Consider the following 24,865-nt stretch of genomic DNA (forward strand, 5'->3'; position numbering starts at 1 on the left):
CTAGTGCCTCCTTTCACACACATCAAGGACAACCTTCCGACTTTGGGCACAGAAGAGGTTTTATTTGCTACCTGCACGGCTGCTGGATCGAAGCCTCCTGCTGAGGTGAGGTGGCTCACTGGTGCTTTGGGAGACAAAGTGAGGACGACAACAAACTCCATCAAGTATGACAACGATACGACTACCACAGTCAGCTCTCTGTTTGGCGTACCTATGAGAGAGATTAATGGTCACCAGGTCCAGTGTGTCATCAGCGGTGACTCCCTGATTAAAGAAGAAACCCTGCCCTTCACCATACAGATCTACTGTGAGTATCAGCTGTTAATGTATTTTATTATTTGTCTTCTTTTGTTATTTTGTCATTTAAGAATTTTAACAGTTTAATCAAATAATTAGAAAAGAACACAGACACACCCAGGATCAAAGTTTTATACAAAAACAGGCATAAATCCTCAAAACGTTCTCATGTTTCCATCTTTGTTCAGGAGAAGTCTTTTGTTTCCCCCTGTTTGAGATGCTGTCATGACTTTGCCTCTGTGTTAGGTCTCTCAATATTAGGTTGTCACAGTAGACAGAGAGAATTCCCGAAAGACCTGAAAGACTTAACGACAACCTTTAGACTGATATAAAGGACATTGTTACAACATTATTGCAAAAGACTAAATGATGTAACCATGTGAACCGAAACCAACAAATTCAGTAAAGTCATACCACAGTAGACATTTAAAATGAGATGAAACTATTGACTTTGAGTCCAGACACAAGTCTGTTTCTTAATTTACTGGCAGTAGTCCAATACTGGAATATTTGTGTGTAATGTGGTTTTATACATGTATTCTTAAAGTAAAATTAACTGAGGCTGTTTTGAAAATGAAGCATGGTGTGCTCTTTTTTAGTGATGTTATATAACTGTGGTGTTCTGTTTCTGGTGGAATTCCCCAAAAGAAACCTAATATGTTGTTTTCAGTCCAAGGTGATTGTAAGTGAGCTGGTGACACTTTTGAATGTGTGTGAGAGGATTACTCCTAGAAACTGAATGAAAACCAAGATTTATGGTTTTGCCTGACATAACAGGCGATTTAGCTGATGTCCAGCAAATTAGAGCAGTCAGTCATTCCTATGATGTTTTTTGATAGGGGAAGAAATTTGGATGAAACAATTGCTGTTGAGTCCAGACACCAGTGTTTCTTCACTGAATGGCAGTAGTACAATACACTATCTACAATCTTTGTGTGCAGTGTAGGCTTATATATGTATTCTTTGTATGTATTCTTCAGTATTTTTTAATAATGTATGTCACTTTTTGTCATTTCAGTTGCTCTCTCTGCTGACATTCCCCTTTCAGTACCAAGCATTTACAATTTGAGAATTTGAAACATTATTTTGACATCATTAGTATTTCATCAGTTCAGGTTTAACACATCTGTGTCTTCATTTTTTGCAGTCTCTCCCACAGAAGTGAACATTACAGTGATTTCAGAGGACTCGTTTGAGTGTTTGACAGAAGCCAACCCAAGTGCAAACTTTATCTGGAGCAGGTAAAGTCATATAAACAGTTTTTACATTTGAAATATTCATTTAAATGCTGAGAGAGAGAGAGACAAGTATATTGAGCTACAATTATACTAACTATACTAGATGTTATTAAAAGTTGTTTTAGTAGTGTTGGCAGTGAACTTTGGAAAATAAGCTACAAACTATGATATCAGTTGAGAACTCAGTGTAAACACTTTAAGTGGAAGGAAGGAATGGACGGCGTGGTTCTCAGGAGGATGTCACAGAAAATGCAACAATTTGCCATTTTGGATTTTACGCACGTTTTTCATATTTTCACTTCATATTTTAGTGAAATATGTACAGTTATAACCTAATGGGTATTTACAGAAATTGTGCTCAAGGTCATATATTTTGCTTTAGGTGCACTTTTCCATGTTCACAAGAATCACTACTCCTCCTGGAGTATTAGTCAAACTAATGAAATTAGATTAATTGATCTTGGATATGACTGTCTGGAGGCCTCCTTGTCTCCTCAGTGGATTTGAATTCTTGTGAGTTTCTGTAACAAAGACAGCCAGTGCCACCAGAACTTATTACTTTGGTTTTCCACTTTAACATCACATTAACCCATAGCGAGTGATGAATTATGAGCTTCCTTATCAATTCTCATTGGGTCCGCTTTGAGAATCACCACCAGCTCTAAGCAGCATATTAAAGATGCAATCATGCAGATTAAATCAAAGTGCATGCTGTGTGGTCAAATTTAAGTGCATTTTGGAGGTATTTCTCCTCTTTGTTGTGATCAGTGTTGGAGTCGTTACTCCAAAAAAATGTATTACATATTTTGCAGAGAACACTTTTCAAAAAAGTAATCCTGTAAGCTCCTTACTCCCAGGAGAAAGTAATTTGCAACAAAACTGGTTACATTACTTTTGCATTTTTTCTTACTATATCCTTTTTCTATCCGTTGAGATTGTAATAACTAAAAATAGAAACATCCTAATAAAATATCTAATAAAATATGACTATCAAGTGGGTCATTATAGCAAAAGCTGTAATGGTCCACTTGGGAAAAAATATTTTTCCATAAAATGACCTGAAACTCATTGCCTCTCTATAAAAATGTAATAATGTAAACCTATAGACTACATTGCACACACCAACACAAATCTCTATCCTAATGAGGACATATAATGATCTTTCTTTGTTCAATTTGGGGATAAACACAAAGCTGACAACGCAAGGAAAAGATGAAAATCGGCACAAAGCAATTGCCATGGGAATTTTACTGTAGAAGCTTGAACAGGTAGAAATGGATTGCTCATCAGTTTTTACCTGTTGAAGTTCAGGCTCTGGCTGCTGGTCTAGATTCATCATTCACTAAGATTTAACATCCCTATGAGGTCTTGGCTAGCTTGGCTTTGTTATGCTGTTTATGCAGGTGCTTGCACATTTTATTTATTAACTTATGAGTTTCATTACACAGCAACTTGGTATTTCTATTTCTTATTTATTTAATACATATTGAATGTGGTTGATAATGTAATTTTTGTATGTAAAAGTGGTGATTCTGCAAATGACATTTGACTCCTAGCACACATATGCACATTAGTCAAGTAAATCTCACTAGTCCTCTGATTGGGTGTTGGAATGTTTGAGGCATTTCCTTTGTGTATGTATAGGAATGCAGAGATGCTGTCCATATATGTGTTGAAGGTTGGATGGATTTAAATATCCTCATTTAATATATATACCAACTGTGAGTGAAACAGTATGTAAGAGTTCCTGTCGATTGTCTTTGCAATACTATTATATTATCCAGAAATGTACATTTGCCCTTTGCTGTTTTTAATTATTGTTTACAAATTGGTAAAAAAGTTCTTACATTTAGGTAGATCATTATCAATTTGAGGTATGTGGCTTAACAAAATTTGAATCATCGTTAGTCAGCTCTAACTATATGCTTTAGCAAAAAGGTCAGTTTTAAGCCTAATCTTAAAAGCAGAGAGGGTGTCTGTCTCCTGAATCCAAACTGGCAGCTGGTTCCACAGAAGATGGGCCTAAAAGCTGGAGGCCATCAGCAGTGTATTTTCCACTGGCATCCTGTTGGTCAATGAATTGATCCAGTACAGTCATAAATCATGCCTTCTTTGGCTTAAAAACACAATAAAAATGATGGATATAAATCCCCTTTTTTGATTATTTCTTGTTTACGTTTTATCTAGAGAAAAAGTGTAAGGTTTTTTTGTTTTGTTTTGTTTTTATCCTTAACCAATGCCAAAGTCCAGTGATAGATTAGAGCAGATATGTTTGTATGGCTTTTTCCTTGCACAGTAGTCAAGGGATATTGTGACATTAGAGTACGTCCACTGCAATATAAGAAAATTTCAAACTTCTCTGAGTATGGACTGCTGGGTGGAGACCTGGACAGTGTTTGCCTTTGCAGTAGTGTTGTTGGGAACTGTGGAGGATTGCATGGGATGTTTCAGCTCACCAGACAAGATGATGAAAAAATGGTCTTGTTTGAACCAAGGGGTGATGTCACTGGATGACACTTTCCAAAATAAGTACTAACCAAATAAATCATCATCTTTTTAAGTGGTTCTGAGATCTAGAATTAATTGCTTGTTCTTTAAGGCAGGTTATTTTCATTATGCATGCAGTTTATACGAAAAGTTGGGACGTAGTAATATGAATTACTGATAACTAAAATTAAGCAATGTTTGTTTGAATTATCAAATGAGTTGGAGTAAAGGGTGCAAAAGTATATTTACATTTTACAACTACCAAATAGAGCAGCATAAAACAGAAAAAGTAAAAGAAACTCATATTTATAACAAGAGAATCTGTGTAAATGTGTTATTATAATTGATTCCGTAAACCTTTATTAAATATCTTCAGCATTTAAGCGCCATTCTTTCAAAATATATTGTGAAATTGTATACAGTGAAATTACAAACAACATGCAAATTATAATATTCTTTTTACACGCAAAGCAGTTTTATTTGTACTGAAGCTTCTCTGTCTGTACTTCACTGCTGATCCATTAAAAGTGAGAAATTCTTGGTAAATGCAGTGTTTGTGTGTTTAAATATTAAGTGTTTTCTTTTTTGCAGTAAGTAGCTCTAAAACGACATTAATTGATTTTTTCCACTGCTTAAGACAGCAAACTCTTCTTCTTCTTTCCACTGGTGTTAATCATGTGACATAAATGCGAGCTTGATGTACCCTGTGGTGAAACTTAATTGTTTTTTTGTCTGGTATTAAAACTTGATACGGTTTGGCTGCATATTATTGAATACTTGGTCAATGCTCTCAAATCATTAAGGAAATTGAAGACATTTGTCAATGTTTTATTTTCTTACGTTGCAGACTGATTCCCTGAATGTGAACACAGAGTTAGCAGGACTCTGCTTGTAGAAACAAGGAGTGTTGTGTGAAACCTCACTAAAACTAAGATTGTCTTCACAAAAGCAGAAATTAACATGTAAAGTGTGGTTTACTCTAGTATTTAGGTTCAAATGAAATAAAAAAAATCCTGGTGTGAGCAAAAGATAATAATTCAAATTTATTCTGCTTCTGGCACAACTCATATTTTTTTACCCTCTCTGTGCATTTAATGTTGTTGCCCTTTCATGTTTTTCCAGATCTGGAGAGTCTTTGCTGCAGTCTGCTGTCAGAGTGGAGGGTGCAAAACTACAACTGCTGAGTCTAAACTCCGATCTAAATGGCCTCTATCAGTGTGAAGCATCTAACGCTTATGGAAGTAAACACGGTCGGCTCTATGTGCATGTGGCATCAGGTGAGGATTTAGCTCTGCAGTTTGTCTAAATCTGTCTGGATTTGTTTCTGAGTTTTAAATTTAAGGTTTCGTGGATGTTTTGTGATTGTGAAGTTATTCTGTTTTATTTTTCTGTGGACTTCTTTAAAAAGGAATAAAAAAGAACTTCAGTATCTAGACATATATTAAAATGAATGACTGAATATTAAAGCAATGCCCAAATGAGAGGTTTGAAATCCATTACTTCTCCTACCCTGTGAAAGGTTCTTCCAAGGTCATATCAAGTTCATCTTATTTGATTTTGTATCCTAAAACTTTTCAGTACAAGGAAGTTTCGAATGTGAAATATAAAACTAAATGTTAAGGAAGTCAGTTATTTGTACCCATTTGGGTTATTTGTTTATTATAAACTGGTGTTGTGCTACCAGAATCATAATATCTCTGAGGGGATTAATACATTACTATTCTATTCTAGTGAGAAAGAACAATAGATCACCCTAATCTTATTTTATTCTTCCTTCCTGTGTTTATTTAGGAGCATGCTCTGCTGCTTGGGCCTTATTTTTTGTTTTGCTTTTCCTGAATGTCGTGGGGACGGCAGCATGGTGCTTTTGTAAATCTGGACATTTTCAAAGGTGCTCAGAATAATAACTCTGCATACACCTAATGTATATGTGCATAATATATATATATATATATATATATATATATATATATATATATATATATATATATATATATATATATATATAATATGTATAATATGTAGGTCTTCAGATATAAAAGTATATACACACATAATAAAGAGCTTATTCTGGGAGTTTTTGGGAAGTTAAAACAAAAGAAAAAAATTGCAGTTGTGCAGATTCTCAGGTTTAATTCAGTCAGTTGGTTGTTTTAGGGTTTGTCTTTTTTTACACAACTGTCAGTCAACCAATTAAATTTTAACAGTCACAAATATAATTGGTTAATTCCCTCAAAAACATCAAAAAGCAGTTTTGTAAATGAAATAGGTAAAAGGTATGGAGAAGATTGCAACTGTCACATTTGCAACCTAGAAGCTCCCAACATGTGATCAAAGGAGCTCCCAGTGTAAGTCAAATAAGCTGTATCAAAAGAAATGAGTCAAAGAGAGATCAGGAACATTGGAAGTGGTACATTCTTTGAATAGCAAAGTGTATTAGTTGGCTCAGTAACAATCAAAAGAAGTTCAGGCTTTATATAGAAAAGAAATTTATTAAAAAAAGACAGACTACTAGTTATGTAACAGCTTTCTTTCTATTAATGAAGCAGATGGAAATACAACAAGCATTAAAATTATGGGAAGAAAATTAATGGAAAATGATAAAAAAAAAAAAAAAAGTACTACATCCTCTTTCATAAAGAAAAAAATAAATGAAGCAAACTACAGTAAAAGATCACAAAGAAGGAAACTCATTATTTGAGGATATATGAGAGTTCAGACTTTCACTTGTTGCCTGCAAAGAATTCAACAAAGTATTCAGACAGCATAGTCTGTTTCATGATTGTTTATTTGTTACATTGTTTTTAGATTTCAGCTGCAGCAGTATTTTATGTGCAATGCTTGAATTAACCTCCTAGGACCTGGCTTCCACATATGTGGACATCACATTTTGGGTTGTCTAGACCAAAAAAACGTACATTTTACTTACATTCTTAAATTAAATAAAGGGCCTGATATCAGCTTACGAGTATGTTCACTGTTCTATCAAAACTTAAAACAAATTCACATGTGGATCTCATTTTTTTCTCAGAAACAAAAAATCTGGTAATTCTTTGTTTTTACATTCATCAGGTCCCAATCAGAACAAATAGTAAAGAGAAATACAAAATGCATGCCATGAAAGAGTTCAGGTCTTAGGAGGTTAAAACTAATAGTCTGTAGTTGTGTTGCTGTACAATAACATTCAGGCCCAACATTTTTAAAAATCATTTTAGGTTTTGTTGGCAGAATTTCTCAGCAAATGAAGCAGCAGATGGGAGAGCAGAGCAAGAACAGCAAGGAGAAGTCAGTAACAGCAAATTTATTTCAGTGTGTTTACAACAATGTTGTTTCTCGTCTTGTCTGTTGGAACTTGTAGTTAATCATTCTGAATCATTTTTAACACCACAATAAATCAGCCAACAATTAAGCTGATCTTGAAACATTGTAACTTGTATCAAGTTGAATAGATGTTTGCAACATTATTAGAAGCTGAATACTTCCTATATATTCTGAATTATCTGCCTCAGCATCCTCTGACAGCTGTGGGCGCATGTAATGGACCACATCTGGACTGAAGGCTCCACCAGCGTGTTCCAGGGTCAGCTGGTAGATGAACAGATGAACAGGTCGAGGTGCTTTTATATTCCTGAATCAATTTTTTAAAATTCATACATATGAATGTGTCTTGCTGTTACTATACCTTATACTTGCAGTAATTACAGTATTTTAAAAGCAAAACATTGTTAATTGACTCCCACTCTGCGACAGCATTTTGGATGTGGCTTTAACTGCCTGTTCCTTTGTTTTAATGTGTAACAACTTTAATTATACTTGTGATCTGTGCTTGTGTTTCTACCAAGAGTGTGAACTGCTTTCATCAGAAGCTGTATTAATGTAGTTACTATAAATTCATTTGTTTATTTTTCCCCACCTGAATATTAGTATGTCCCTTCATTAAGGGTAACAATGTTAATGTTACATTTTAAGTTTACAATCTAATGCAAGGACACAACTTCTGACATATCAACCATTCATATGTAACAACAGATGTATTACCAGTGAACCACAGTTCACTGGTAATACAATAGTTACACTATTGTAATTGTAATATTGCAATAGTTACACCCTTTTTACACACACACTATTTTCTACTCTGTAATATTCTTGTCAATTTTGTTTATATTTATATTTATATTTATATTTATAATCCCCTCTGTTAATCCTTGATATTTATAATTGAGTGATCTGTATATATTAGTGCTATTTCTTAAATGTGTAAAATCTGTAACATGATGTATTGTTTTGGAGCTTAGTCTGCTACTGCTATTTTTACAATTTCTTCTTGGAGCAACTGTAACCCACATAATTTCCTTAGGGATTAATAAAGTATTCTGATTCTGATTGTTTCAGGATGACCTGCCATTATCCAATGACACATCTGCTTACCTGCATCTTTTGCTCGTTTCTCCTCCTCTTCTTTTCTCTTTTTTCTAAAGGGCTTTTTTTTTCTTGTCCATCTCCCATTGGTTTTAATTTTGCACTCCAGTATGAACACTCATCCCCCAACCCGAGGATCACCACAACATAACCTTATAGACCTACACCTTAGTTCACAGATTTGCTTTGTCTAAGATTTATTTCAGGGTTTCGCACAACCCAGGATTCAAATCATGAATACATAATGGGCTTGGATTTACATCATTATGAATGAAATGTGCTCTATTTGGAAGCAGCTGGTCCCCCTCCCCTTTCGACAGGTTGTGTGTGAGACTTTAAATCATCAAACTGTAAATTATAAAATTTAAATTGTTATTGATCCCTTTACCTCTCGTCCTAAAGTGTATATTTATTTTCTTACTCTTCTTATATTTATTGTTTGTTTACTTGCACTGCTGTAACTGGAGCCTCGTCGTCTCGTCTCTCTATATACTGGACTGTATGTAGCGGAGATGACAATAAAGTTTACTTTGACTTCAGCAGCAAGCATATGCACCGAGGGCTCTCGCTCACTTTTCGCGTATAGAATTTCGAAAAAACATCGGTGCAAATTATAAGTCTGTATTATAATGTCTGGTGTTTTCGTGTTTGTTGGTTTTATTTTGCGAGTTGGTTATTAGATGCTGCGCCAGCCAGAGAACCGCTGTGTATGTGTATTTCGTTTTTTCTCCCATTTTCACCTCATTGTAGGCTTATCTCGATTGAGTGCTCATGGAGATCTAACAGATAGATTGAAAAATGAAGCAAGGCCCCCAACCTCTTTCACACACACACAAAATAATTCATTAAATTTTGATCTGAATGCTTTTTACAGCTCTCTAGGTGATTGGTGGAAGTGTGACAGTGGTTCAAGGAGGTACTGCTATCCTACCGTGTCATGTCATTGACACCAATGATGACCTGACACAGATTACCTGGCAGAGGAAGACGAGAGAAAAACCTCACAATGACAATTTTCTAACTATCTTACCCAGAGATGGACCACAGTGAACGTGATGATCGATTTAAATAAATCGGGAATTTTAATGACAAAAATGGAACTCTCCAGTTATCCAATGTTACCCTGAAGGATGAAGGCAGCTACATGTGCATCTTCACCTTGTTTCCAAGTGGAAATCAGAAAACTGAGATTCCCCTTAACCTTCTCTGTATAGTAAACTTTTTTTCTTTATTTTAAAATACTCTTGTGTTTGTATGTGAGACAGAGTTACTTTCACCATCCTGCTTGCATGCTGATTTATTTGTGTGCTGTAACTCTCCTAGTGCCTCCTTTCACAAACATCAAGGACAATCTTCCCACTTTGGGCACTGAAGAGGTTTTATTTGCTACCTGCATGGCTGCTGACTCGAAGCCTCCTGCAGAGGTGAGGTGGCTCACTGATGCTTTGGGAGAAAAAGTTAGGATGACAACAAATTCCACATAGTATGACAACGATACGACTACCACAGTCAGCTCTACGAGAGAGATTAACGGTCACCAGGTCCAGTGTGTCATTAGTGGTGACTCCCTGTCTAAAGAAGAAACCCTGCCCTTCACCATACAGGTCTACTGTGAGTATCAGCTGCTGATGTAGTATATTATTTATCTTTTATCCATGGTTGATGGATTTGTTATATTTTTTCTTGGAAATCTCTGCAAAGTTTGCTAGTGGATTAGCCAGTGGACACATCTGTCGCAATGTGTGAACAGACTCAGTCGCAGGACTCTGTTAGTGAAACGATTGAACAGTTTATTTACAAAAGACAAAATACCTACAGCTCTACTGAGGGACTGATAGTCTTTTTCGTGCCTTGCCTTACCAAACTTTGGTTTGACTCCTTACATCATTAAATGATGTAAACAAAGGCAGTTTTACTTTGATGTTTCACAAAACCCTCAAAGAAATGACTAAAACTAATCAACTCCAGAAAGTTTGTTTTGGAGTTTGTTCTTCTTTTGTTTGTTTTTTAATGAATGGGAGTGAAATATCCCAGATCTCATGACTTTGCCTCTTGTTTGTCACACAGTAGCATGTTGTCACAATAGATGGGAAAATACTTTCTGAAAGACAAAAACATCTAGACTGATTTAAAAAAGAGCATTGTTTCACAATTATTGCTAAAGACTGAATCATGGCCTGTCCCGTACAGCATCAGCCTCAGTCCCAAAAGTTTGTCGAGTTCGGATCAAAGATGTAGGAGACAGAGGCAAAACATTATTTTCATGTTATTTGTCTTTCTGCTCTTGCAGTCTCTCCCACAGAAGTGAACATTAGAGCAAGTTCTGAGGACTCATTTGAGTGTGTGACAGAAGCCAACCCAAGTGCAAATTTTACATGGAGCAGGTAAAGTAGCTTGAATAACAGTTTCAGCTGAAACATTCATTTCATTGGTTTGTTTTGTTTGTCTCAAGTGATCTGTGTTTGGCCAACAGTAGCACAGTTTCTACCAGCATCCTGTTGGCCAAAAGCACTGGAGACAGTCATTATAAACCCTCATTATAAACACAGCCACCCACTGATCCAGTGTGGAAATCTCATTCTTTGTGAGCCGCATTCTTGATTTGTGTTGGATAGATTATGTTTCCTTATTGTCTCAGTCTTTTTAATGAAATGTGAAATAACAAACTAAATGTCATGAAAGTGGGAAAGAACAATCATCTCATTCTCATGTTCTTCATTACTGTGTCCCTGTAGGAGCATGCTCTGCTGCTTGGGCCTTATTTGGTGTTTTGCTTTTCCTGAATGTTGTTGGTGCTGCAGCATGGTACTTTTATAAACATGGATGTTTTCAGAGGTATTTCATATATTAACTTGCATGTATCTAATATCTAGAATAATATGTAGTACTTCTCATTTTTCACAGTTCACAGTGTCTTGTTTGATATTAGGTTGCGTTCATGTCTTTGTGTCGTCTCTGTGTCTTGTCCTCAATGTCTCTCTGTAAAATCAAGTTAATAAGCATGGAGACAAGACTATCTGTTTCCTCAGTCATGTCTCTCGCTCTCTCTGTCTCTTCACATCTCTGTGTCCGTGTCTCAGCGTTTGTGAGTTCCTGTTTATTTTGGTAGTCGTCATCTCGTGTGCCTCGTGTTCTGCTTTGCTTCACCCATCTTGTTATGTCTATGTTTCTCTAGCTGTGTTTCCATGTTCCCTGTCTCCACTTCTCCTAACCACCTTCCTGTGTATATATTGTGTCCGTCTTCCCTTATATTTGTACGTTATGTTCAAATTGTGATCCTGTTAGTTAGACAGTTTGTATTTAGCTTCCTTTTCATTAAAAGGCTCTCCTTTGGCTGAAACTCCTCTGTGCTGCCTCCATGTCTGCAATCCTGGGTCCTCATTCACCACACCATCAAAACGGAGAGCTGCAGTCTTTGGGAAGATTGAAACAAAAAACACAGGTTTCAGGAACAACTGCCAACAGCTACCACAGGATGGCAGTAATGTAAAGGATGGATTCAGACAGGTGGGGAACTTTATAGCAACACTGTTCAAGATGAAAGGAGAAAAATTGTTTTACATTGGTGCATTTTAATTTATGTGTATTTTTCAATTTGACAAGGCAAACACTGTTTGCCTTTCTTGTCCTGTCTGCCATGTGTTAAATTACAGTAATGTGAAATGATTCCTGCTTAATGATAGAAATACAGTGAAATATTTTAATTATTTGTTCACTGATTTTCTCTAATTTTGCCTGTCGTTGCCATGACCTTCAGGATGTAGCTTTAGCTGTCTCTTCCTTTTGAAGAATCATAAAAAGGTTCTTGAAATTTTTACTTGGTTTCTGTTTCTTGTTTACACCAGTCGGAACTACTTTCATCGGTTGTATTATTAATGTGGTAACTGTAGACTCCACTGGTTAGTACGACCTTTCCTTGACTGGTTGTGCTGATTGAAGCTCAGTTTTTCTGTCCTATTTTCCTCTCAGTGGTAAAAACTGTCTAAATTCTTTCATCTTTAATTAAATGATCAGTGTGGCTGCTTTACCAGGTGTATCAATTGAGTTTAACATCCAGGCATTCGTGAAAACAGATTTTATTAAATTTAACAGAGTTAGAAGTTAGCAGGGAGTTAGCGCGCTAGTTTCCATCTAAATATAATACACCGTGTTCTGACTGAGAGATTTCTGAAACAAAATAAAACGTACAGCTCTGCTATCACTTCCAACATAAATGAAGACAGGAAAGTAAACAGCAGTGATGTTTGTAGGGTTACTGAAGTTGGACTAGCTGGTATATAATGGTGTGCTAGGTGATTGCTTGCGAGTATGTTAGCATAATATAAACACATTGAAGCTGGAGGATGAATGCTAACTTTTTTCCACTCGATAAAAGTTAATGTGAGGGTTAGGGGTTAGGGACAAATGTAATCGCATGGCAGGATGCTGGAAACGGACCAAACGTCAGTCAGGAGAACAACTGAGATAATCCATCCAGAATACGAGGTTAATATAGGAGTCATTAATATACTGCTGCATGGGCTGAGCTGTAGTTGCATTGTAAGGGTTAAAAGACTGAGCTTTAAAATGATTAGCGGTAATAAAAAACAAGAGAGGCCGACAGTGATCACTGACTGTTTTTAGGGGGTTGTTGAGATTAAATAGAACAAGATACAAAGCATTAAAACATGTTAAAAACACAACGCAGAGTAGTTAGTCATCAGACCAGATAGAGCTTTCCTATTGGACTTCTGTGGTACTGAAGCCCACGCAGATAGTAGTTATAACGCAGCACTTAGACCACACAACATTCAAACAACACAAACCCACTGAATGCATTAATCAGTCTGTGTGATGACAAATTGCCACATAGTGCACACTATGTAATAAATAATACAGGCCTGCCTTTTGTGTGTTACCTGACAGTGAATGCACAAGTTTTGCACTAGTAAAATTTAATATAAAGCAACTTAAAGGGATTTTTAAAAGATGCTTCTCTATTGGATTTATGTTTACTATCATTATTATTTTTATTATTATTAACTTTAAGAAAAGTGAAGCTTGGCTGCTGCAGATATTTTTATTTTAACTAAAAAACACAATAAGATGTAGCATTTTACATGAGTAGTTAGGAAGATCAGGTTTCTCTGATCCATCATTGATCTGATCAGTATACTGACGCACAAGATACACAAGGGAAGTGGACACAGCTGGGGCAAACAAGCACAAGTAGACAATCAACACAATGAGGCAGAGGAGGAATTCAAACAAATAATAAGAAGTTAAAAACCTAAACAATAAGTAAACTAAGATTATATATTATTTTGCGTGATATTAATATTTGGTAAATGGCTTGTATTTGTATAGCACTTTACTTAGTCCCTAAGGACCCCAAAGCGCTTTACACTACATTCAGTCATCCACCCATTCACACACAAATTCACACACTGGTGATGGCAAGCTACATTGTAGCCACAGCTGCCTGGGCGGACTGACAGAGGCGAGGCTGCCAGACACTGGCGCCACCGGGCCCTCTGACCACCACCAGTTGGCAACGGGTGAAGTGTCTTGCCCTAGGACACAATGACCGAGACTATTTATTTAACAATAAGCAGAACTACAAAACTTGAAAGTCCAAAAGCACAAAACACAGTTTTAAAGACCCAGGAGAATGACCCTAATATCATATTTTAATCTTTATGTTATTGGGGGTTTTTTTTTCCTTTTTTTGTCCTCATCCAGACCTTCAACTCCATACACTCAACTCAGTTGACTGATTCATAACACAGATTGGTCAAATGGCTCCAATGACTCATGCCATGCTTCAGCTGTTGAGCTGTGAGCCAAAGCAAGCATATTTTAAGCAGTCATTTATTTGGGGAATGCCAGAGTTAGAATGGGCTGGGCATGCACAAGGCGTGGACACAAATAGAGAAACAACTGGAGGGTTTTTACTTCACTTTTAGAGAAATTGTATCATCATCACACTAAAGATGGAAACAGAATGCAACTGAGAATTAACTATGATATTAATCTGAAATTTGATAATAGTACACTGCTCAGAAAAAATTAAGGAAGCATTTGATGGTCACAGTATAACACAAAGTCAGTTCCTCTTCAGGGTGAAATTTAACAGACTTCTTTGATGAAAAATTCAAAAACGGTCCAAGTTACCGCGACCATATCTCAGTTCCAACCCGGACTCAGGCTCAGGCAAGGGGCTTGTTGAGAGTCACCTCTGTAGTACATGGGCCCTGACCAGGCTTAGCCCAAAGGAGCCACATTGGGCTAGATCATCTGATTAAGGATCTGTGGTGGCCCAGTGTAATGTGGATAAAACGTAGAGGCCTTGATGGACCAATCCCCAGTTGCTAGTTTGTGCTATACTGTGACGAGTGTCCCCTTTTTAAAATTTTATTTTATTATTATTATTCAGCAGTTTGCTTTATTGTTAAACATAATGATAAGGAAAGAGTTATACTCTAAATGTACTGTGACATTATCTACAGTCTTTGATAACTAAGCTAGTTAGAGTTACTGCTTCCCCTTCCAGAAACTGCTCCAAAATGTAAAAGGCTAACTAGCAAATTTCACTGGTGTTGACACAAAAGCTTTCATTGTAATGTGAGTAAAAATCTATTTCATCATCTGTTTTGTGTTGTTTATTGGTTAGGAGTATACAAGCTTAAGGCAAGTCAAAGTCTCTGGCTCAGACTGGTTGTGTAAACACATAGTGAATGAAAAGAGGTCAGAAAGGAGAAGTGCTCAGTGCATCGTGGGAAACTCCCAGCACTAACTAAGGGTGGACTCCAGTGGCAGCTAGATTAAATGTCTGTCTCAATTAAATCCAAGGTGGAGCTGGCATTGGCGCCGTGTGGGAGGAAAAGTTGATGATTTTAAGGGATCATGACTGATCCCTTAGGGGCCAGAGACAACAGTAGTTTTACTTAGTTTTGTTTGAAATAAAAACAATTAACCTATCACCATAAAATGTTTCCCTCACAGGGTACCTATAAACCTTTTTGCTACCTAGAATTAGTTTTGTTTGTTTGCAGCAACAAAGTGCAAAAGTCAGCCTCTGAACTGTCTCCCCCCTTCTTTCCTTATTTCGTGATTTGGTTTTGTCCAGGTGCCAGCACTCTCGGCTGAGGGAAGAGTAAAGAAAGTAGGATGGTCCATTAACAAGAAAAGAGAAATTAAACTCATAGTGAAGTCCACATAGAAGAAACTGCTTGACTTTCCTAGTATTAGATAGCTTATTTACTTCAGAAAAGTTAACATGTATTTTATTTGTTTTATTTTAATATCAAATAAAGTTATAGCTAAAAACATAAAAATTTAAAAAACATGTGCTTGCACATCTCAGTCTTGCACAAAATCAAAAAAACCTGAGCAGAATATTGATCCATGTCTGCACAGTGTTATATTTTTAGGACTGGCATGGTTTGCAACATTAAAGCAGTCTACCCCAAAGTGATATTTTTGTTCATGAGGTTGCACCCAAGACAGTGGCTTCTGAAAGCTGAAGGCTCTGCCTCTCATAATACCTTTAAATATCCTGGGAACCACAAGTAAACCAGCAGTCTGAGAGCAAAATGCTTTACTGGGTTGGTACAGACCTATGAGGTCTTTGAGACAAGACTGGGCCTGATTATTCAAGACCTTGTATGTGAGGAGAAGGATTTTAAATATGATTGTGGATTTAACAGGGAACCAATGAAGAGAAGCCAGTATGGGAGACATATGCTCTCTTTTTCTAGTCACTGTCAGTACTCTGCAGCATGTTGAATCAACTGAAGGCTTTTCAGGGAGTTTTTGGGATCACATTTGGATACTTTGGATAAATTTGATACACAGACCAAAGTGTCATAACTCAGCATGTGATCATGTGGTTGGGAACTGACTTCTGTCACAAAAACAGGAAATACATGATAACTATAAGTCTTGTGAGACAGGACTTCAGTCTCTCACGTGCTGTGAGCAGAGATATTTTTACTGTAATTCCACGCGGGTTGGCTAACTAAACTTTTTATTAGCTTCATTGTGTCTTTGCAGCTGATCTGAAACCACAGATCTGCACTATCAGTACAATTGCTAAAAAAATTTCTGCATTCTAAAGAGAAACTGTCCACAGTATTGCTCTCCTATCCATATACTGGAGGTAAACATTTTCAGAAATTCTTCCAAAATCCCGTTTCCATATTATTACATTTGGATTTTTGTTTGCTTCCATCCAATCATTTGCTACCACCTATCCATTTGAGCTGCAGTCTTAGACATGCCCAGATCTTCCTCATCCCAGCGACTTATTTCACCTTTTCCAATCATATAAAGCCATCTGAGTGATGTAAACTTGCCAGCATGTCCTGAAACTGCCTCGGGGACCGCATACATGTGGGACATGCCCCGGAGGCATCCTGATCAGATTACGTTGCACATGCTTTTCATATGTTCTGTGATAATATTGTTGGGCTGATCACTTGTTTTGTATTATGCTGGGCGTACCCATGTCATGGGTAGGGACCTGAATGAGATTCAGAAACTGGGTTGTTTTTAGTATCATGTTGAGCTTCAGAAATGGTTAGAGGAACTTGTTATTACATTCTCACTTCTCACAAAATGCTGTGACTGATATGTTCTCTTTACTAAGCCTTTTAAGCCTCTGTTTTTAGTACTTGCTTACTATACTCTAGTAATCTAGTAGTTTACTAGTAAAATTAATCTCTACCTGATCAATCCATAGGTGGCCCCTCAACAAGCAGCACGTTTTGCAGTGTACATAACAGGTAGCAGTTTGAAAGGCTCAAGACAAGAAGACATTTTTTTTTTTTAAAGCTAAATAAAGAAGCTTGTGCATGTTGGTCAGAGAATATAAGAGAAAGGACACAATGGGTGACCTTTGATCCAGGTCACACTTGGAACAATAATCAAGTGAATAATAACCTTCCATAATTATCTGTGTAGTTCTTGTATTGCAAAACAAGGTTACTGGATCACACACAAAGATGCAACAAAGACAATAAAATCCCATAATTGTCTGTGTAATTATTGCATGTTGGTGCTTGAATTTAGATTTATGTTACATTTTGATTGCTGTGATTTTGATTATATGTATTGTAAAGATCTCCAGGTAAGCTGCTAGTTATTTACAACCAGGTACAGAGCAATACTTTCTTTCACACTTATGTTTCTGTATCTACAAAGAATATCTCTGCATTTGACATTTTTATTTATTTACTATCAGGAGCATTTAAACTGCTTCTGTTATTTTTGAGGCATCTCTCGTATTGGGTAGATGAGTCACTAAATTGATTTTTCCTTTTTCCTTTACAGAATAATGTTAAATCCCTTCCTCTGGAAGCCTGTCTGTGTAGTTCTGGTTTAAGTTACATTCTTTGATCTGTTGTTATTTGTGGTCTTGGTTCTCTTTATGGTTTTGTGATTATGTTATAGTTTTAAATCCCTTAGATTTCTGTCTCTGTGTCTTCCTGTGTTTCACATTTTTCGCGTCTCCATGTTCCATGTGCCCTCTCCGTCTCTCCAAGTCAGCCGTGCCTCCGTGTCTCTGTCTCATGTTTTATGTTTTACTTTGACAATCTCGCGACCTAAAAGCAGGACTCACAAAACTCAAAAGAATGAACTTAGTCAGGTAGCTTTATTGCACTGTGGCAAAACACTTAGTACAAGAGCACAACTCAAACAGGAAACTAAACTTAGGACTAACAACTAGAAAACTAGGAGCTAGGAGTTACGAGAGCCACAAAGTGGACAGAAATCACACACAGTAACATGGAACGACATGACAGCAGGCAGAGGAAACCACAGGACTTAAATACATAAAAGATAACAAGGGGATGAGACACAGGTCAAACATAACGAGATGAGGAGGAAGCAAAACTGAATACACTAACATAGGACTTCCTGCCTGCCCCAGCAACACTACATGACAGTCTGGGCTGTGGGCCATGACTTTTTGTTCTTTAAATATATATATATATATTTTTTTTTTATATTATTAAATATGGTAGGATCACTGAGTTAAGCTTAGTGGAAGCCCAGTCTAAGTGGGACTACCTGTATAAATAAAGGTTAAATAAAAAATAAAAAGAGGCTTGTTAGTGAGAATCCTAGACAAAAGGAAACTGTCTAAGGAATCCAAACAAAGAGGCACTGTTAGATCAATGAGGAGGAAGGAGCTGCTATAAAAACAAGCCCATGCAACTAAAAATTGTTCTTTATTCGGAAAGTTGCCAGACTAGATGACTTACATTCTAATTCCAGTGATTTAAAAAGAATGAAAACAGGAGACATGTTACAGTTCATAAAGACTAAGAAGCCTTTTGTTTTGTTTGTTTTTTCAAAAGGTCCTGATCTTGTATCTCATTAATTTGGAAGATTAAGTCAGTAAAATAAAATTTTTGACCTGAGTGATCTGGTGTCTGAACAGGAAAACACCCCTGGTGCTCTACACCATGAACTTAACTGGAGAGAAGAAGCAAAGAAGGGTTTAAAGAGGGTCACTGGTAAGCTGACCTATGCTGCTGTTGCTCTGTGTTGATTTACACAAATGTTATAGTATAGAAGAGGATGTTATCTTAGCAATAATGGCTGCTTTTCAACCTCTATCTGGGATAAAGGTAGAATCAAAATGGAATTTGGTAGCATTTAAATTTTTAATTAATGACTCCTCCAAGAAGCAAGCAAGATACATAAAAACTCCATGTATAGAAGTATCCCCTTGAAGGTACAGCTCTGTAACAATTTTTGCTGTTGCACAATTGTCCCATAAATCTATTTTATGATGTCTCTGCTGCCACCAGGCCCTAACCCATTAGTGACCAAAGAAACCACGGCCTGCCCTGCACCATTGCAACATCCATTACTGCAAACATTACCACGACACAGTATAGCCTGCATTTACTGAGTGAGTCATTATATTTTCACTTGTTGTTTTTTAGATATATTTCTCTCCATGAATTAACCTCATAATTTAGGAAACCCATCATGACAAATCCACATCATGATTTTTAAAAAGAAAGGAAGAAAACATCATTTAGGCCTACAAATAGTTGCTTTTAGCTGTTGCTTTATTTCCCAGAGGCCCCAAATGCAGATGAATCTGCCTACAATACATTAAAATCGACTCAGCCTACAGCAAATGCACATTCTAATTCTAAATGCTGACACTCTATTATCAAAGTAAGTCAGAGATGTTTTCTGGATTCTTTTTGTTTTATGAATAACAATCATAAAACATTCAAAGCTTTCATTTACACTAAAGATTTCACATAACTATGACTATAACTGCATGTAATGAGTTTCAATATGCTGATGACAGTTTGTCTGTTATGCCACAATTTAATCCTAAATTGATAACTTGGTTACCATCAACTCTTTAAGTGTGATTAAAAAGAAAAAAAATAATGGTAATCCTTGACTAAGATGGATTCTTGTAATTTATTGTATTACAGGTTAATTACTGTTAGTTACTGTTAGCTGAATCAAAAAAATGTAAAGACTGAATTCAGTCAAACTGAACAATTTTAAAGGATGCAGATATAGTTGCTATTTAGAAGCATTTTGTGTATATTCAGTGAATCTGTCCATCACCTGCCACCATGAAATGAGAATGAAAACAGGAAACACTCTACAGATCAGTTTATAAGCACTAGCAATTGTGCCTTTTTTGTATTTCTAGACTTACTGGAGTCTCACGGATGGCTTTTCACTTTCCATACTCACCCAATGCAAAGAGAACAGCCTCCTTTTAATTTAAATAAGTCATCCTTCATGCAAATCAAATAACACTGATGTGCAGCTGACTATGACACAAGCACTGGGACTGTCCACAGAATGCAAAACCAAACAAAGAGGCTGGATAAATATTTAACTACCTTAAAGACTCTAAGTGAAGCTTCACTTGGAAGCTTTACACATGAATGGTCTCTGGCTGATTACTGATAAGGTAGTGCCAAGAAATCAGCTCACATTCATGACACTTCTCTTGGTTTTACTGCATCATCTAAATTGAGGAGGAAAATTCCAATAATGTCAGCTAATAATACTATAATAATTTGTATTTTCTTTTTATTTTATGATCTCCCAGAGGTGAATTACCTAAGCATCCTACCTAAGAAGCTTTCACTATTTTCTGTTTACTGAAGGAAAAAATCTAAATACATTATATTTGCTTTGTAAAACAATTATCCAACACAAATGATACTTAAACCCTTGTGCAGCACCATGTTTTCTTGAGAACAAGACAGTAGTGTATACTCACCTGAAAATGGCGCCCAGTGTTTTATTCAGATTTCATGTGAGCCCCTCTGCCTGGTTTTTGGGTCCTGTGCCACCCAATTAAGCAAAATCCTGAATGCGCCCCTGAAAAGAAAATTGTATATCATTGGTTAAATGATCACCATGCAATATTTGTTTGTGCAGACCTGCCATAACTTTGGGGGACTAGTCCAACTGGAATAGTATGATGGGGGGAGTTTTGTTCTTCCGGTGCGGTCAGTGTGTTTTGTCGTGTGCTGGAGTACGCATTAAAGTTTTACAGTGGACTAACATCGAGAGTGATTATTGGCTCGTCGCATCACACGAGAGTGCTACAAAAACCGAAAAAAAACCCAAAACACTCTTTTCTAAGACAGTGCAGACAGCAAGGATTTTGGTCCTCCCCGTGATCGCCGTTGTTTTGATGTACATTTAAAGCCATGTGTGTTTCCGTCGGTTACGCTGTTTAAAAGGCTCAACAGAAAGCTGCATCCTTAATTCATCTCATGTGTGAAAGTTGTTGTTTTTTTCCGCCGCCCGCCCACCCCTTCCGCCCTCTATCTCCCGTGTCGCTGTCCGTATCCAGCCATTTTCAGCCCGCCTCGTTCTTTCTGTCTGCAAGACTCCCAAGAGAATCATCGGTCCTCTTTTATTCTAACATTTTTGGGCTGTGGACTTTTTTCTCCCGGAAGTTGGAATGTGTAAATATTATGATTAGTGAACAGCAATGATTAGCGGATGGATGAAGCTGCTTCCTTTTGTGGCAGCTTCTGCCACAACATACCGTCCATATGTTACTCTGCGCTACCACGTGTCCTTCTCGTGATCGTGTCTCTTCTATGTGCAGATGTAGAAGGTATTATGTAGTGACTAGGCTACGATGAACTGAATTTGAATGTTGTATTTGTCCACTGCAGCTCCTTATTTTAATATTCACGCGTCAGAGATTTGGCTTACAAGACATATGGCGTCAATGTGCGCTGCAGGGTCTTATTATGTTTTTTGTTGTTTTTTTTTTAAATCAAACTTTGTGGTTCATCAAACTGAATGGTTGTGTATCATCATTTATTATCTACGCCCCCAACCTCTCTCTCTCACACACACATACACACACAAAATAATTCATTAAATTTTGATCTGAATGCTTTTTACAGCTCTCCAGGTGATTGGTGGAAGTGTGACAGTGGAACAAGGAGGTACCGCGATCTTATCGTGCTATGTCACTGGTACCAATGATGACCTGACACAGATTACCTGGCAGAGGAAGACGAGAGAAAAACCTCACAATGACAATTTCCTCACTATCTTACCCAGAGAGGGAGTGCAGTTTGTCAATGGAGGTGATGATTGTTGGGTCTGTCTAGCACAGGCCCACCGCTGGAACGAGACAATTTAAAACCACAGCAAAAGCATTGAACACCAAGTAGGCAAAGTTCTTCATGTTACTCATGCATGAGGGAGACCTGCCTGGAGCCAAGTGTCGTTCCACCACTTGACCTCCATCAGACTCTCAGCCAGGTTCCCCATAGCACTCCTTTTATTGTGGTTACATGAATATGCATAGGGTCATTAACATATAACATCTTACATAGGTATACATGTGAACAAAGGATTGTGTGTGTGTATGTGTGTGTGTGTGTGGGGGGTCAGAGTGTGACCCCATAAATGACTTCCCTAAACCCACTGGTCTGGAAAGTCCACCAGTTCATCTAAACAAAAGGCACTTAGCCTAAAACAGATATAGCCACGTTTATCCTACCATAAAACAATAAGAGAAGGTACGACCTTTTCCCATGCTCCCAGGATGTAGGTGTGGATTCCAGAACACTCTGGAATCCACACCAAGCCTTTGCAGCCCGCTAAAGATCACACATCCTATCACTACACAATTGATTATACACCTCTAAGCATATATAAGTAGATATTTCTAAGCATAAATGACAATCAACAATACAAAACCTAACATTCCCCCCTTTTTGACCTTTATGCTAGAAAAGTTCCCAGTTATGATCACCTCATGCCTGACAGTGTAAATGCAAACATTTTTACACACAGCATATGTCAATCACTCTAAATTACTGTAAAAGTACACAGTTTAACAAATGTATTAGCAGTTATCCCATTCCTCATTGATCTCATCCAATGGCAAACTGCATCCTACGAGCAAACAAATGAATTGTTAAGTTAATAGTTAAAAGAGAAATTAACATTTTCAAAAACATCTCAGCTTGGTGGTGCTCCTCTGGGCGCGCAAATCACATGTCTCTCTGCAGAGTGGTTTAAGTTCTGCAGGGCGTCATAAATGTCTCTTCCAGTTGTTCCCATCATTGTCCATAGGACCAGAGTCCAAATGTATGTAGAATAGACATTCAAACATACCAGTTAGTTTTGTTGTTTGTCAACATGGGTCTCAGCTATCTCCAAAGCTGCAGACCTCTTCAGCACTCTAGTTTTATGGCCTCTATCAACCCCCATCACCTCACTTCAGGCCCTCGTCCTGCGAGGGGGATACTTATGACTCCTCCATTGTCCATGCTCTGCAGAAAAACCCCTCTGTGGAAAGGGTGCTGGGTCCAGTTATCTTACTGCTGTTAAGATCCCAGCAGTCTTCAGAGTGTCATCATATGCACAGTACAGTGGCACAGCATTAGGTGATGTTCATAGGAAATTGCTGCCATCACCACCATAGCTTCTGGTTCCTGTGCTTTTCACAGAATCATGATGTCATCCTTGGACTCCCTCTGCGCTGTCGATGGAGCTTGGCACGCTCCCCTCATCTTTCAGGTGCCCGTCTGTTGTCCACAATCTCCTCTGTTGGCCTCTGGAAAGCCCCCTTGGCACAGTTCTCATTCCAACGCAGCTTCGTGGTCCTTGCTGTGGCTCCAAAGTCTGATCTCATGATGGGCCCCAACCAGCTTGACCTTTGACCTCAACCACTGCCTGGACTGTCAGCCATGCCTGGAATGGTTCTTGTTTCTCACTGGGCCTCTGGAGATTTCTCAGGAGATTCCTTCCAGCAATAATTTGACTGCTGCACCTGTATTTCCTTACTAGGACAAAAAACTTCTATTTGGAGAGCATGTCAACAATCATCAAACCACATTCTTTAGTTCAGTGAACTTCACTTATAGGCCATCAAAGCCTCATCTGAACCTGAATGCTCCACTTGCATAGGTTAAAATACCCATAAATGAACTGTTAATCACACAAATCACTGCAACAATCATAAAAAACATTGTTTCATGTTAATCCTGGACCCCTCCTCTTGACTCATGGACACTCCCATGAGTCAACCCATCAAACCTAGATTCCTGTCTTAAAGAAAAAAGGTTAGCTAGATCATGTCCCAGGCAACATCAGGGTGTCTCCTCTGGAGTAGCTCCACAACCCTGCAATAAAAAAATGTTAGTGTGTTTTGTATATTAAGTTTGCTTAAAAACTGGCTCTGCCAGGAGCCTGCATACATACCATAATGGCCTGGAAAACAAGATCTGGAAGTGAAATCAAACTTCACACTTGTAAACAATTATATCATAAGAGTAATAAAGTATTCAACATCAGCAAGACAAGTGTCATGTGCAGGTTTTCTCAAATCAGTAAACTACAATTATTACCATAATTTGCCTCAGACATGGATCATCCCATGTACTCAGTCAACATTAATGTAATCGGTGACTTCCCTTAAGCAAAGTCACTCCACTCATGTATCACTAGGAGCTCAAAAATGGCCAGTTAATGAGCTCCATGTTCAACTATTCCATAAACACTGCATCTCTTATTTGTTTTTCTCATGTCACTTGTCCGCTTCTGCTGAATCCTCTACATGTACTCTTAGAAAAACAAACATTAGCAACACACATTGACCATCCCGGTGGTCAGACGCAGGTCGACAGGTTCCAGAGGTGCTATAAAAGGACCATAAAGTTAACCATCCATAGCTGTGGAAAGAAGTGACACTAGTTTTCAACACAGGAAATTTCTCACGTGTCATTCACATTGTCAAAGTAACCTTCACATTTTCCCAAAAACACAGTGTAACAGCATCACCACTCATAACCTGTAAACACAGTTTTATTCACACATAAACCCAGAAATCCTGTAGTAGGAAAAAACATCAACCAGCTGTCCTGGTATAAATCACATGATCAATTCACATGAAGAACTGTAAT

The 24,865-nt window shown here is 37.5% G+C and overlaps 2 protein-coding genes and 1 pseudogene across 12 annotated transcripts in view; all 3 read left to right on the plus strand.

Moving 5' to 3' along the window:
* The window catches only part of LOC146500564 (nectin-4-like), a 55,127-nt gene that overhangs the window by 21,508 nt on the left and 8,754 nt on the right, over nt 1-24,865 (plus strand). For 3 of the 8 annotated variants that reach the window (XM_085134698.1, XM_085134697.1, XM_085134691.1), the window contains 8 exons: nt 5-307; nt 1,445-1,538; nt 5,145-5,299; nt 5,814-5,913; nt 7,238-7,307; nt 7,532-10,052; nt 10,732-10,825; nt 11,764-12,256. In XM_085134698.1, coding sequence (XP_084990824.1) covers nt 5-307; nt 1,445-1,538; nt 5,145-5,299; nt 5,814-5,913; nt 7,238-7,307; nt 7,532-7,579 — 770 coding nt within the window. In that variant the 3' untranslated portion in view covers nt 7,580-10,052; nt 10,732-10,825; nt 11,764-12,256. Of the gene's footprint in view, nt 1-4; nt 308-1,315; nt 1,539-5,144; nt 5,300-5,813; nt 5,914-7,237; nt 7,308-7,531; nt 10,053-10,731; nt 10,826-11,763; nt 12,257-24,865 lie in introns of those variants that run through there. The other 5 variants (XM_085134693.1, XM_085134695.1, XM_085134694.1 and 2 more) reach the window with 5 other exon arrangements.
* On the plus strand, nt 9,303-10,829 carry LOC146500566 (nectin-3-like; annotated as a pseudogene). The gene is made up of 3 exons (XR_014869987.1): nt 9,303-9,649; nt 9,765-10,052; nt 10,732-10,829. The product of XR_014869987.1 is annotated as a nectin-3-like (transcript).
* The window catches only part of LOC146500567 (poliovirus receptor-like), a 28,011-nt gene continuing 24,423 nt past the window's right edge, over nt 21,278-24,865 (plus strand). For 2 of the 3 annotated variants that reach the window (XM_085134702.1, XM_085134703.1), the window contains exons 1-2: nt 21,278-21,552; nt 21,851-22,039. In XM_085134702.1, coding sequence (XP_084990828.1) covers nt 21,435-21,552; nt 21,851-22,039 — 307 coding nt within the window. In that variant the 5' untranslated portion in view covers nt 21,278-21,434. The remainder of the gene's footprint in view (nt 21,553-21,850; nt 22,040-24,865) is intronic. The other variant, XM_085134704.1, reaches the window with a different exon arrangement.

Source organism: Neolamprologus multifasciatus, chromosome 16 (assembly GCF_963576455.1).
Source record: "Neolamprologus multifasciatus chromosome 16, fNeoMul1.2, whole genome shotgun sequence".
NCBI lineage: Eukaryota > Metazoa > Chordata > Actinopteri > Cichliformes > Cichlidae > Neolamprologus > Neolamprologus multifasciatus.